Source organism: Apodemus sylvaticus, chromosome 18 (genome assembly GCF_947179515.1).
Source record: "Apodemus sylvaticus chromosome 18, mApoSyl1.1, whole genome shotgun sequence".
NCBI lineage: Eukaryota > Metazoa > Chordata > Mammalia > Rodentia > Muridae > Apodemus > Apodemus sylvaticus.
The window spans coordinates 23,526,158-23,541,651 of NC_067489.1; the positions used below are offsets into that span (position 1 = coordinate 23,526,158).

At 40.5% G+C, this 15,494-nt stretch overlaps 1 protein-coding gene across 1 annotated transcript in view; it reads right to left on the reverse strand.

Annotated features, from left to right (window-relative positions):
- Positions 1-15,456, reverse strand: part of Hook3 (hook microtubule tethering protein 3) — an 87,534-nt gene extending 72,078 nt beyond the window's left edge. The window contains exons 1-2 of the mRNA XM_052162354.1: positions 15,142-15,456; positions 6,912-6,997 (exon numbers count right to left, since the gene is read on the reverse strand). Coding sequence (XP_052018314.1) covers positions 6,912-6,997; positions 15,142-15,198 — 143 coding nt within the window. The 5' untranslated portion in view covers positions 15,199-15,456. The remainder of the gene's footprint in view (positions 1-6,911; positions 6,998-15,141) is intronic.
- Positions 15,457-15,494: the final 38 nt, after the last annotated feature.

The following is a 15,494-nucleotide window of genomic DNA, read 5'->3' on the forward strand; positions in this document are numbered from 1 at the left end:
GTATTTATGGCCAACTCTAAAAAGATGCAGTCCATCTTGGACATCCACAAGACCCAACCCTCCCATCTAGTTCTTTGAAAAATTTCAGAGCAGGACCACAGACAGTTTAACAGTGAAAAAAAAGACCCACTTAAACAGATTCGAAGAGATTAACTCAGAAAAATACCAAATATACAATAAACAACTACAAGCCTCATCCAAATTCAGCGTTTCCTGCAAGCTCTTTAACACCAGGCACTTTTTTGTGAGGGACATTACTGTTAATCTGCCAAATCCATGGCTCTTCACTTCTATTTTTTAGTCCAGATCAGACTGCAAGTGCTGCTGCTTGCACACTAGCTAGAGCACTCATGGGCTTTCCCCGACCTCTGTCTGTATCACGGCACAATTCAAAGACTCCGTTAGCTACAGGAATTCTGAACAAAGCTGGGTTCATGAAGACAAAGATAATAGATGAGAGTTGTGTAGAGAAGAGGGCATTGATCATGGCAGGTAACACCTATATTCATGTAGTCCCATTTGGTGAAGATGTCACACAGTATGGCAGCAGCACACATCTAACATCCTGAAGTGACAGTGCCTGTCTAGACTGGAGGAAGACAGTGTACAAAGAGCTCTGGTGGAGACCTGAGGGGAACTATGTGTACAGGTGAGCTTGGGAGCATAAAACGGATGTGAAAATTTCTTGATAACTGGAATTTAGAAACATCCTAAAAATGTGCTTTCACAAGGTCCTAAAGAAGATGTGTATTTGTTTTTACAGTTTTCTAGATGTGTGATTTTCCTGAGACTGTGGACCTAGATATACTGAAGGGTATTTGTTAATTTTACTTTTTGAAAGCATTATAAATACTGGAGAGCTAGAAGTGATACTTTGCATTTTATTTCAACTCCACTTACAGGTTTTCTCTTCTAATTCTCAAAATAACCATTTCTCTCAAATGGTTTAATGTGCACAAAAAAGGAATTACTGTAGTAGTCCACTGCTATTACCTAATGGTGAATTTTTGCAACAAACAAACAAACAAACAAACAAACAAACAAAAAAACCCAAACCAACCAACCAACCAAAAATTAAAAACAAGAATGCTTACATATAATTAAAATGCTTCAGATTACAGAATTAAAAGCAAACTCCTCCTTTGTATTCAATTATGTAACAGGGTGCCATGTGAGACGCAACTACCGGAGCTTAGTTTTCTATGCTTTCGTAATACTATTATTCATCTTATTTACTAAAATGACTCTTAGCTTTGGCAGATCTATGAATAATACATATCATGCTAAAACCATGCTGAGTGTGTGTGTGTGTGTGTGTGTGTGTAAGGGACTTTGTAGGGGTTCTTTCTTAAATTATTCCAGTACAGCAGGCATGAAATGGGATAATTAAACTTTGGTGTTTCTTAGGAAGAGTTTCTAATCGTGAGTGTTCAATGTGGAAAAATTTTAAAAGCCCTTGTGGTGATTTGATGAGAATGACTCCCATAGACTCATATATTTGAGCGCTTAGTTCTAGCACTCTACACTGTTTGGGAAGGAGAAGGAGGTATGGCTTTGTTGGAGGAGTGTGTCACTAGAGGGTTTTGACGCTGTCATGCCCAGTTTCTCTCACTCTGCCTCCAACTTGCAGACAAGATTTAAGCTCCCAGCTACTGCTCCAAAGCCAGGTGCCTGCTGTCATACTCCCCACCATGATGGTCATGGACTCACCTCGAAAACTGTAGCCAGCCCCCAATTAAATGCTTTATTTTATAAATAGCTTTGGCCATGGTGTATCTTTACAGCAAAAGAGAAGTAACTAAGACAGCTCTGTGCCAATTATTATACAGTAAATTATTAGTATTCAAAAGTAACTGGATGGCTCAAATGGTGGTGGGATGGCTCAAAGGATAATATAACTGCTGTACAAACCTGATGACTTGAACTTGATCCTGGTTTCTAAAACTGTCTGCCCTCTGATTTCACATGCACACTGTGGTATGAATGCACACATGAGTACAACTGCATGCACATATACACAAATATTAATAAATAAACTAATTAAAAGTATTTTTAAGCCAGGCAGTGGTAGTACATGCCTTTAATCCCAGCACTTGGGAGGCAGAGGTCTACAGAGTGAGTTCCAGGACAGCCAAGGCTACACAGAGAAACCCTATCTCGGAAAAAAAAAGGATTTTTAAAAGGCAAACAATTTTTCTGGTGACCTTAACAAGGAACATCTCCAAGTCTGTATCTACATAAAGTTATCTGAATGATAGCTGTCTATTTTGGTGACATGCAGATTATAAGTAACAACTAAGCAGAGTATGCCAGTACCAATTCAACATAGCAATTAAGAAATCTACATAATTATTCTTTGCTATCTAACTAAATTACTCATTGGCCAGTACAACAAACCTTTAAACAGGTGTTTTAGCAAGACCTGAGGTCTCTTCAACAGGTATAAGTCAGAAAGCCCACTCTAGAAAATATAGGCCTATTTTATTTTGCTTATCTTTTTTGTTTGTTTTGTTTTTTGTTTTTTCGAGACAGGGTTTCTCTGTGTAGCCCTGGCTGTCCTGTAATTCACTCTGTAGACCAGGCTGGCCTCGAACTCAAAAATCCACCTGCCTCGGCCTCCCAAGTGCTAGGATTAAAGGCATGCAGTTTTGCTTAATTTAAATGAAAGTCTACAATACTTTCTTTTGAAGCTGTCTTGATAGATAACTCATGATTTGAATAGAAATAGAAAACAATGCTCTGATCCTGAAATGATTGCTTAGGTAAGCTGGGCAGAGCTAAGCACTCTAGTCTTTATGTTCTGGTTCTGTGTCCCCTGTGAGAACAACAAAATGGAATGTCTCCTTGCTGAACTAGTTCTTCGGACGCCAAACAACAAAACAGCATCCACTCTGGCAATCATAGGGTAGCATTAGAGATTTTCACAAGGAAGATGTAGGCGTGTGATGTGCCAAAGAAAACATAGTATCTTACTACTGTGAGACAGGTAAGACTTTCTGGTTTTGACTTTAAACAAACCAATGCTAACACAAAGTTGAAAAGCTGCATTTTATGTATGATCATGTAATATACTCATACTTAAATTATTACACTGGAAGTAGTTTCTTTTTATGTTATAAAGGTTTAATTTTACTTAAGACATTTATTTAATATGCTATCTTTTAGCACTTTAACAAATGTGGCAGGGCCAGGGAGCTAGCTCAGTGGGTACAAGCATTTGCTATGGAAGCCTAACACAAGGTGGAAGGAGAGAAGAGACTCCCAAGTCGCCCTCCGACCTCTTTATATGCACCACAGCATATATGTGGCATGCAGTGCATGTGAACACATATATATACTAAAAACAATTATTAAAAAGGTAGAGATGTATAGAGTCGTTAGTTTATTAATATTACAGAAGTATCTTTATTCTTGGGAAAAATGAATTTATCAGAATGGCAAACTTTGTAATTAAAAGTAAAATTTTGTTGAAAAAATATTTAAAAAGGCAAACAGGACTGGTCAAATGGTTCAACACTTCAGAGCACTTTCTGCTTTATCAGAGAGTCAGGGTTTGCATCCTAACATCTACATAAGGCAGATGTGGAGTTAAACCTGTAACTCCAGCTCCAAAGGACCTGATACCTGCTTCTAGCTTCCTTTGGTACCCATATATACACAGACATGAATAAATAACATAGAACTTAAAAAAAAAAGAAAAGTAACAAATTGCTGGCGAGGATGTGGACAAACAGCACCTTATACATTGCTGGTGGGCGAACTAGCACAGTCACTGTTAAAACCCGCACACAGGTTTTTCAAAACACTGAAAACAGATCTCCATATTACCACCTGTACTTCCCTAGGGATTTACCCAAAGAACTCATCAACAAAGCACAGAGATAATCAATGTTTATTATAGCATTATTCAAACAGCTAAGTTATAGATCCCACCTTGGGCAAAGAAAATGTATAATTTATAAACATAAAAAATGGTTATCCAATGGTCAGCCTTGTAAACATATATACAAGTAACATTAGGCAGACTGAGCAAGTTATATTTATGAATATAGATGTGTGTATATGTCCATATGCAAATATAACAACAGTAATGAAAAAGAACACTATTAACTTGAAATAGTAAGGAGGCAAATATGGGAAGTTTTGGAGGGAAGAAATGGAAGGGAGAAATGATATAATTATATTATGATCTCAAAAAGTGAAAGAAAAAATTATACTTAGAATATCTAACAAAAAAAAACCTGGTATATTCATAATGGATTTATTTTTAAGAATGAAGACTAATGAAGCCATGTCATTTATACAAAAATAGATGCAACTGGGGAAAATGAGTTAAGTCAACATCAGAAGGACAAATATTGTATGCTTCCTTTCTTTGGTTCTTAAACTTTACACTGATACATAAAATCATGTATATAGAGACATGGTATATATATATATATATGCACACACACATACACACACACACATACATATAATACACTACTATGAACAAAGAATATACACAATGAACAATAAAAAAAGAAATCAAATGTGAAAGGAACTTAAATTCAGATCAGGGCAATGTATTAACTGTTCCTAGGCACATGCATATAGGCACACCAAGAATCACAGGTTCTGCCAAGTGTGGTGTATGCATTTAGTTTCAGCACTCAGGAAACAGAGGCCGGTAGATCTCCATGAGTTCAAGGCAAGCCTGGTTCACATAGTGAATTCTAGGACAGTCAGGGCTAAGTACTAAAACTCCATCTCAAACAAAATGAAACAAGCAAATAAATCACAAGTCTGACAGCATAAGTCATCAATTATATTCTTAGTGTCTCATAAGAAATGCTATACTTTTGGGGGAGCTAGAGGCAGAATTGTTCAGGTCTCAAACGAACCTTTTTGATTTCCATTAAATAAAAAAAATGTGCCCAGGGCCTGAAAACAGATGTATGCATGCTAAGTTACAGCAGAAAGTAAAAATTATAGTTTTCAAACATGTATTCACATTCTCAACACACAAAGAAGGTTCTTTGAAACATTTCAGCGACCTCTCTCATGTATGACTCATATAAACTCATGGATGGTAGTAATATAAAGATTTCATTTAAAAATGATACTGATTTTCAATAGAACTAGAGAAAAATCCCATGAAGTCATATATAAATCTTTTAATATCAGCTCACAATAACTCGGGGTTCCAAAGTATAAAACCATCTGAAAATCATGCTGAATCCAGTTCACACATAATGCTTTAAATAAACAAGCCTGGGCCAGGCAGGCGGCGCACACCTCTATGTGCAGCACAGACCAGGCAGAACTCCGAAAATTCAAGGCAACTTGGTTTACATAGTAAGTTCCAGGCCAGCCAGGGCTACATAGTGAGACTTTATCTTAAAAATAAAGGAAAAAGAAAAGAAAAAAAGAAATGCTAAGTCAAAAGTTGATGGTGAACTTTATAGCATTATGTTTTCAAAGTATTTAGTTAAAAATAATCAAATATGTTGCATATATCTCAAAGATTTCATTCCTTTAGTCATGAGCACCTATGACAACATATTGAATCAGAGAGTTATTGATATCTGACCTCTTTGAAACTGCAAAGACTGGCAATTTGATTCAGTTCAATAAAACAAAAACAAGCATTTTCTTCGTTGCTAGGATCCAAGAGAGAAAAAACAAGTTTCCTGGCTCTTCATAAAACTTAACAAACTTGGACTGTGTGTTTCCAGGGATAGAGGTGGTCAAAAGCAAATAACCAAGTAACACACATAAGATATTACATAGTTCAGAGAATAAGTCAAAAGGTTAAGGGAACAGGAACTATAGGACAATTGCTATACCACACTGGTGGTTAGAGATCTCAGTGTTAAGACTACAATGGTGTGCCAGGCGGTGGTGGCGCACGCCTGTAATCCTAGCACTCTGGGAGGCAGAGGCAGGCAGATCTCTGAGTTCGAGGCCAGCCTGGTCTAAAGAGTGAGTTCCAGGACAGTCAGGGCTATACAGAGAAACCCTGTCTTGAAAAAAACCAAATCCAAAAAAATAAAATATAAGAAATAAAAAAGATTACAATGGTGTTCTACAAGAGACAGGATTCTCAGTTTGTCCTATAATGGCAAAATCTGGTCATCAATCTATGTTAGCGTAACAACCACTATCCCGACTAAACTTGCAACCAGTCTATACTAAGAAAATACTCGCCATCAAAATAAAATCCCCAAAGCTGTTCTCATTTCACATGCAACCCAAGCTTATGAAAACAGCTTGGTGTAGTTTATATCTCAAATGATCCCCAAAGATGCATGTAAAGTTCTGGTCCCTGACTGAGAGATAGTAGACCCTTTGTGAAGAAAGGCCTACTTGAGAGGAAGCAAGATTACTGAGGGCTCACCTTGAAGGACTCAAGAGCCTCTAAAAATCCTCTCTTGCTTCTCCTTTTTAAATTTCCTTTATTTCATCCTATGAATGTTTTGCTTGAACATATGTATGTGTACCATGTGTATGCCTGGTGCCTGGGAGGCCAGAAGAGAGTACTGGATCCCTCAGAACTGCATTATCAATGGATGTGAGCCACTATGCAGGAGCTAGAAACCAAGCCTGGGGCCTCTGTAGGAGCAACAAGTGCTTGTAACCACTAACCCATCTCTGCAGCCCCTGAATGTCATCTTGACTGCTGTGGGGGAAGTTGCTTCTTCTACCAATGCTCCCACCACAGTGCTGCCTTGTCAGAGGCCCAAGAGCAATGGGACAGCTGACCAAAAGCTGAAATACCCCAAATTGTAAACCAAACCTTTCTTTCATATGAATTTTCTCATTTTCTCAAGGATAGAAAATGAACTCACACACTAACTTTCTAAGTCCTTTTTAGTCTAAGAAAGACTTATATGTAAAGCCATATATAAAGACAAACAATTTATTCTTACATCTTCTGAAGAACCTGGGACATCACAACGCCGTTCGTTAAATCTTCCACGGTCTGGCATGGTGTATCCACATTAAAAGTCTGGATCTGAAGGAAGAAAAGATCTAATGGTTAACTAATAACTATATTAATATTTTTAAGGTTTTTACATTCATGTCATTATCTCATCTTGGGGATTGAAAACAAATTTAAAAGATGATCATGAATTTCCCCCCATACAGGTAAAGGAGAAAGTGTGGTGGACACTGGCTGACTTCTCATTATATCACTCACAGATGGCAGCCTAAGATGATGATGGTCCTCAGTGCCTCTACCAGTGACGACTGACTCGAGAATAAAAAGGGCAAGGACAGAATGGACCACCACGGAGATATCTGTTGGAGAGTGGGGTCAATTTCTTATAAGCATGAAAGCTTGTGTTGCATCACTGACTGTGGCAGCCATTACTTAGGAGAATAGTTTCTTTATCATTTTATTATTACTGTGAGAAATAATACCATGTTTGGGCCACTGTATGCACGTGGAGGTAAATGTGGGATTTGGTTCTCTCCTTCTGCCATGTGAGTTCAAGGGACATCTCGAGACTTGGTGACAGGCACCTGTATTGACTGAGCCACCCCACCAGGCCAGAAATAAGTTAAGAGCTATGTAATATGCAATGGAAGACAGAGCAGGGATACAAAGAACTACATTTCTAAGATAAATGTTAACCACTGAACTTAAAAATACAGAATCTCCTATTATGTAGAATAAATTTATCACTTAGGTCAAGCCAGGTTGAGATTTCTGGTACCCAATGGCAAACATATCTTTATATGGATATAGAATTCATATTATCACATTGTCATTATGTTGGATACTCAATTCATTTTAACTTCAAATATGCACTGAATCACAACCAACTCTGTACTAATTGAGAGAAATGTAAGAAACGAGCCTAGGCAGGGCTTAGGGCACACACCTGTAATTCTAGCACTTGGAAAGTAAAGGTAGAAGTTCAGGGGTTCAAGGCCACCTGAGACCAAAAAAGAAAAAACAAAACAAAACAAACAAGTGTAGCTTACAGTGATAACCAGCAGTACAACCTGGATCTAAAAGAAAACAAACCACTGAGGATACACAGATGAAGGCCATCCTGGGACAGAGCTTTTAATGTACTGTGTAAGTATTGTGGGATGTATGGACAAAGATTTCAGCTGCGATGATGATATGTTGTAGGGATGAGACGAAGGTGCACTGCGCTGTAAGCTACACTTGGCCAGTGTGGAGGCAGGTGCAGGTAGGAAACACTGGAGGGAAAGACGCAGGAAACCCTGCGGTGCAGTCTGTAATGCTGGCAAGGCTCTCCAAGGTAAGCAACAATGGAAACACTGAGATAACACTCAGGTGACCACCTATCTTTTTTATTACTGGGTTAGGGGAAAAAAATCCAGATTAATGTATATATTCATTTTAAAAGCTTTTTAAAAATATATATTGCCAAATAAATCATGAAGCAATTTACTGTTATTAAAATGGGTGAATATCTGCTTCTTTGTACCATGCCATCCATAAAAGTCAGGGTCTCATGTAGCCCAGGCTACCCTTCAACTCATCATGAATCAGAGGTCATGGTGATCTTGAGCTCCTGATTCTCCTGCCTCTATTCCTAAATGCTGAGAAAATACAATTTCCCATTTTATATATTTTATAACAGAAATCTCCCAGTTACTGAGTAGGCTGAGGCAAGAGGATTCTAAATTCAATGCCAGCCCTAAAATATAGTGAGACTCCTTGGGGAGGAGGCATATAAAAAATGATCTGTTCTTTGTAGGTTTATATATGGAAGAGAGAGAGGAGAGGAGAGGAGAGGGTAGAGGCGGGGGGGAGAAGACAGGGGAAAGAAAAGGAGAGAGGGAGAGGGGAGACCAGGAGAGAGGAGGGAAGAGGAGAGGAGTGGAGGGAGGAAGGAGAGGGGGAGGAGAGAAGAGAGGAGAAGGGAGGGGAGGAGAGGAGAGAGAAGAGGAAAGGAGGGAGAAAACAGTGCCAATCACATATTATACCTTACTCACTTGGTACACTACCTCAAAATAAGGGACTTAAAGATTAAGCTCAATGAACAATGCTTGGAATGTAATGAATCAATTCAAATCCCTTGTTTTACTTTTAATTTATTATATAACCTAGGATATTTTACCTATCTCTTTTCATTTTTTTTTCATATAAAGACTGGGAGGGTATTAATATTAGTGGTTTCCAAACTAGGTGTGCATTCAATCGTCTACAAAGTTTTCATTTTTGAGACATATTTCTTAGCTCCACCAACTGAATCACACATCATCCCCGCATTGTGTTTAGGAAGCCAAAATCTCAATCAATCAATCAATCAATCAATCAATCTCTCAGTCTCTCTCTGTCTCTCTGTCTCTCTCTCTCTCTCCTCTCCTGTGTGTGTGTGTGTGTGTGTGTGTGTGTGTGTGTGTTTCTGTGTGTTACCGGGAGATTGAACCCAGAACCTTGCATATGCTAGGTTAAAAATGACTACAGAGCTATAGCCTCATCTCCTTTAAAATTCTGACTTTTTTTTTTTGTGTGTGTAGGAATGTTATGTCTGTGCACTATGTGCATGCAGTGCTTTTAGAGGCCATCATATCTTCTAAAACTGGAGTCACAGACAGCTGTGAGCTGCAATACCTGTGCTCAGAACTGAACCTGTGTCCTCTGGAAGAGCAGCCAGTACTCCTAACTATTGAGCAATCTCTCCTGCCTTTTTACAATTTTCTGAAACAAGAGTCTTGCTAAGCTAACTAGCCTTAAACTCACTCTGTAGTTTCCACAAATTTTTAACTTGCAATCTCCTGCCTCTGCCTCCCAGGGAGCTGAGATTACAGATAAGTGCAAATAAATTAATCTCTGTTAATCTCTTTTAACAAATGCATCAAATAATTCCTATGTACCTAGGCACTAATTTTAGCACCTGGAGACCTCTGAAGTACTGACAAGGTTAAGTAATACAAGTTCTTTTCCTTTCTATGCCAAGTTGGGAATGGAACTCAGGGCCTTGTCCACCCAAGACCAGTGTTCTAGAATTGAGTTACAGTCCTACTCAGGATTACAAAATTGCCTCTGGTCAATCAGAAGAAACAACACAATAAAAGCAAATAGTTTCATGTCTTACTTTTATTTATTTAGAGACAGAATTTCATACATCTGAGGGTGGCCTGAAACTCACTATCAAAGACAAGGATGATCTTAAACTCACTGATCCTCCTGCCTCCATCTCCTGACTGGAAGAATTAGAGATTATAGGTTATAACCACCACATCTGGTTACACATTGCTAAAATAAAGCTTTGTGCAAGCTAGGCAAGTACTCTACAAACTGGGCTACATGCTTAGTCCATAGGAAAGAATTTTAAAGAAAGAGTAACTTAACACTATCTGGTGTGTTGTCTGCTACACCCCCAACCCTTCTCTTAGGACCCACAGCTAAATTTTCATTCTGATTTTTAAGTCGGAGCTTCTAAACAATTATTTTCTGTTTTTAGCCCTTCAGGTACATAAATACTTATGAGAACTTGAGAACACTGACCTCTGCTTTCAGAACAAATAGATTTCAATTAATAAACTTAAGTGATCTATCAGGTCTGAGTTGTAACATTTCAGGATAGTAATAAGTCAAACAGAAAGATAACTGTACTTAACTATGTTAAAGCAAAAATTCTACCTGGAGGGTCACAATTACTTCTTGTAATTTCAAGAAGCTCTGAGAACATATCCCAACCTCTCCCCAGTCCAGCAAAAGCACTAGAAGAGTAAGTGTGAGATCACATGGAATCAGCAACTCTGGGGCAGTGGTTCTCTACTAGGAGTGATTTTGCTCCCTAGGAGACAGAGTCTGGAATAGCAGGATAAGTACTATTATTTTGTAAAAAGAAGACAGCAATGCCTCTACTAAATACCCTAAAATACACAGAACAGTGCACCCAACAATTACAAAATTTAGTACAAAAATATCAAATAGCAGTAAGCTTAAAACCTGCTCTGAAGCAGTGGTTCTCAAATGTTGTCTTGAGGTTACTAACTACACATTGCCTGGGAGTATGTCAGATCCTGTCCCAGACCTAGAAACTCTAGCCTCAGGGCCTAGTAAACTGGTTTGATAAAGGTTCCAGGTGATGTTGTTGATCAATGAGTATGTATGAGAACTGCTGGAGCCAGCAACCACCATGCTACTCTGACTTTCCCCAAGTGCTTTAAACCTCTGTACTTCAGAAATTTCTTTATTCTCTCATAGAGGAGCAAATCTGTTGGTAAGATGGAGTTAGGCAAAAGATGGAAAATGGAATGGGAGTAGTTGCATTCCACAGGCTCCCACATAATATGAAAATAAGGACACCTAAGATTGCTGCATTCCACAGAAGTGAGCCACAGCTACAATTCTTTTCCAACTAATTTTATGTCATCTGATAGCATTCTAGATTCTTTCTTTTTAAATATGTTTTAACACTAAGTATGTGTGTTTCATCTACAAGTATGTATGTGCACCACATGCATGCCTGGTGCCCATGGAGGTTAGATAGGGTACTGGATCATCTGGAACTGTGGCTATAGATGGTTTTGAGCCACTATGTGGGTTCTAGGAACTAAATAAATCAAGATCCTCTGCAAGGGCAACAAATCCTCTTAACTGTGGAGCCGTCTCTCCAACCCCTCTAGATTCTTTCTTGTGTTCCAGTTTCTTGGGTAACTGGTTGGAATTATATAGGTCAGTTGTACAGTTAAAGCACAACGTCCCAGGTTTAATCCTCAGCACTGTTAAAACAAATTACTTACTAAGACCTGGGAGAATGCAATCATTTCATCATGATTCACACAGAGCTCAAGAAACTGGGCTTGAGCAGTACTGGTTTGGGTTACCCATCTTTGAGCTACTAGTCACGGGGTGTGTATGGGGACCCAATGGGTCCACAAAAACAATATAGGCTATTGTCACTGGAATTACGACCCTATTGTTAAAGACACCACATCCTTAAGCCATGTGAGACATAGAGAAATCAAGCTGGTTTTGACCTGGAAGTTTCATCCCCACTGGCTAGCTTTCACAGTGCAGGATGGTACTATGCAGGCTGCTGGGAGAAAAAACGAACAGTCTTACTCAGCTGTGAGCCCTGCAAGCTACAGTGACAAATGGACAAATGGCTATATGGCCACTGATGTAATAGTGTCATCAGTGTTTTGGGAGTATGAAATTGTTTTCTGATTGGATCTAAGGCTGACCCTACAAGACAGAATTCATGCTTTGTGTTGTTAACTGGGCTAAGAGGACATTCTGGGTAGGTCATAGACCCTGGGAGAGAACCTACTATTTCTTTGCTAAATGTACATAGTATCAAACTGCCTTCTAAATAGTCACCTTCACACCCATTGAATAGTGCAGCTCTCACTCCTCTCAATAGGTAGAGAAGCTTATTTCTTTAGTAGAGGGCAATTAATATGGAGACTCACAGCTGGTCAGTTCAGAGAGTAAGAAACTGCCGAGTGTTCACCACTAAAGAAAGGCTAACAGCACAAGAGATCATTGCAGAAGAGGGGGCGGAAAGACTCTAAGAATCAGAAGTTGTGGAGTGCTGCAAAAAACTGTTTTCTGGACATGACAGAGATGGTGTACATAAGAATCCACAGTGGCTATGCTGAGGCTGTGTGCCCAAGATCTGGACAAGATCAAGTCAGCCAAAATTCTAGAATCAATGGAGAAGAGGTCATTTCGCTGAGAAGCTACTGGCGGCTGTTGTCTTCTGGGGTGCAGTCCCTAGTAGGCTATCCATGCTCCAGACGACAGATATACCCACATAAATACTGGCTACACTAATGGATTCAATAGGTTAAAAAGAAAAACAGAGTGTATGAACTTGGGAGGGACAAGTGGTGTGGCAATACAGGAGGAATTGGAGGGAGGTGTAAATCTGATGCACGCACGCACACACTACACACACACACACACAAAAGAAATTCTCAAATTAAAAAAAAAAAGAACCCAGAGCTGGGCATGGCTCTAAAAACAAAAACAAGAGAAAACAAAAAAAGACCCCAAATAGATCTGACTTCTCTAACTTATTCAATGCCCTCCAAAAAGGGCTGTGATATATTTATGTATGTACATATCCCCATACAGATAAATATTAATTTTTTTAAAAAATAAAATGATTATTGTTTAAAAAACAAACAGGCTGTTGAAATGGCTCAGTGGATGAGGGTGCTTACACACCAAGCTGGTGACTTGTTACTTGAGTTTCTTGCTTGGAAAACATGGAAAAGCATCAACTCCAAAAAGCTGAGTCTGACCTCCATATGCGTGCGGTGCCAGCTGTGCCTATGTGCACACATCACAGTTACACAGGGGTAATTTTTTAAAAGGGGACTGGCAGATGTATTAGCATAGGGTTTTTTGTGTTGTGTTGTGTTTTGTTTACCCTATCAGGTAGGAATACATTTTGCTGGGGGGGGGCAGGAAAAGGAGATAAGGTTTAATTTTTAAGCACATTCTGTTGGGCTAGCTTGTTTCATACTAACAGGGTATGAAACATGAAACATTTTCCATCTTTTCAAAAGTCTTCCTGGTTTAAATAATAATTTGAAACTTGGCTGAGGTGCAGCTCCATTGTGTAACCTACCACCATCTTCTATCTGAAGCATAGCCGTGACGACTACCTGCAGGCCTGAAGTTAGACCTTACAGAGTATGTTAACTATGCATTATTTCCAGTGATCTTAACATACAAGAATGAACTAATACAAAACCAACCCATAAAGGTCTAGATTATAAAGGCTGCTTCAAAGGACACAATCAGATTCATGACATACCCAGTTTATTAAAAACTTCAAGTGATGGTAGTAGTGATGCAGGCAGGTTGCTACAAATTCAAGATCATAGTTTGAGGTCAAAATGGGCCACACATCAGGATCCAATCTCAAATGCACACACATCTGTAGATTCTCCTTTTCTTGCAATTATTACAACCAACCTAAGTTAACGGTTCTCAAACTTCTCCGCAGTGTTCCTGCACAAAACAGTGATGGCTGACTTCCAGAGAACTGAACCTCTAACCTCTAAGACACTGTTCAATAGATTTTTCTTTTTTCTTGCTATTTGCATTTTACCTTTAAAGTGACTAAAACAAGGAGATGAACAGCTTAGTGGTGGAGTCTTCCCTTACAAGGCAGAGGCCCGCTTACCACCATCTCCCCCAATATGCAAAGGAAATTCACATGTGTCATAGTAGCCCCTGTAAATATATCCGGGTTCTTCTAAAAAGGACAGTTAACATCTTTAGCAGTAGGCAAAATAAGTGTTCATGGTGGGACTCTTGGTTGTCCCACGGCTCTGCATATATGCCTGTACCCACCTCCAACCAGCCTATGAAAACCAGAAACAGACACGGTTAACCGTCTAGCTACTGAAAAAGGCCGCTTAAGCCATGACTATTGACATTAAAATCCTGCATGTTTACTTTAAAATTCGATAACCTTAACCCTCATCCATTCCAAATTAGAATCTCATGGTGCTTTAAAAATGTGTTTCAGTCCCATTACTAAATCCCTAGATTTTTCCAGTTCAAAATTTTTATCCTTTATTCCCTTTATGGGTACCATCGCATCGTTTGTAACAGTCAAAATGCATCTCGCGTTTTAAATGTTTTGCCTCTGAGTGCTTCTTCATGTTTTGTCTATCCACCCTGCCAATGTACTATTTTCCAATGGGCAGGGCTTCATCCATCATCCCTCAAGGGACTACACTCCATCCTGGCTGAATGCTACAACAAAGGCGAGCAGCATCGTAACTAGGGGTCCCGAGTGCCTCTACCGGGCGCCCAGGCAGAACCGACGCTTTGGATCACTGGGAGCTTGGGAGCGAAACGCCAGCGCCTCATCAAGGCAAACAGTCCTAATTACAGTGCCGTCTGCACCCCATCATTAGCCCCCACCGGGCAGGTTTCCTCTCGGACAGCCGCCAACATCTCAGGCCGGACAAGTTCCTCCTGGACCCTGGGCCCAGCCTGCCTGAGCCCGGCCGCTCCCTGCTGACCCTGACCCGGCCGCGGCAGTAGACGCGGCCGCACCGGCTCCTCAGCTCCGCCCGTCCCAAGCCCCGGATGTGACGGCAGGTCGCCCCGGGCGCTCGCCCCTCGGGACGAGCACCGGTGTCCGCGAAAGGTTGCGGAGTTTTCCCACCGGCCCGCTGGCCACCACGTACCCAAGTGAGCAGGCTCTCGCACAGCTCCACCCGCTCCACAGACTCCACGTTAAACATCTTCCCGAGGTGGCCGCTTCGTCTCCTCAACCAACCAGAAGCCGCGGCCGCTCGGCTCGGGGTTGAGTCCGAAGGGTCAGGCAGCCGACCGGCGTCTGGCGAACCTTCTCTTCCGTCCGGCCGCTCCCGGGGCGCGGACGCTGGCAATCGCTCCGCACTGTCACCAGCCCCTCCTTCCCTTGCTCGGGGGCGCGCGCTCCCTGCGCGTACCCGGCGCCGCCAGCCCACGCCCTCTTGCGCGAGCGCAACGTAGCGCGAGCCTAGGCCCGAGTGTCACTGCGCACGCTCGCGCTCGC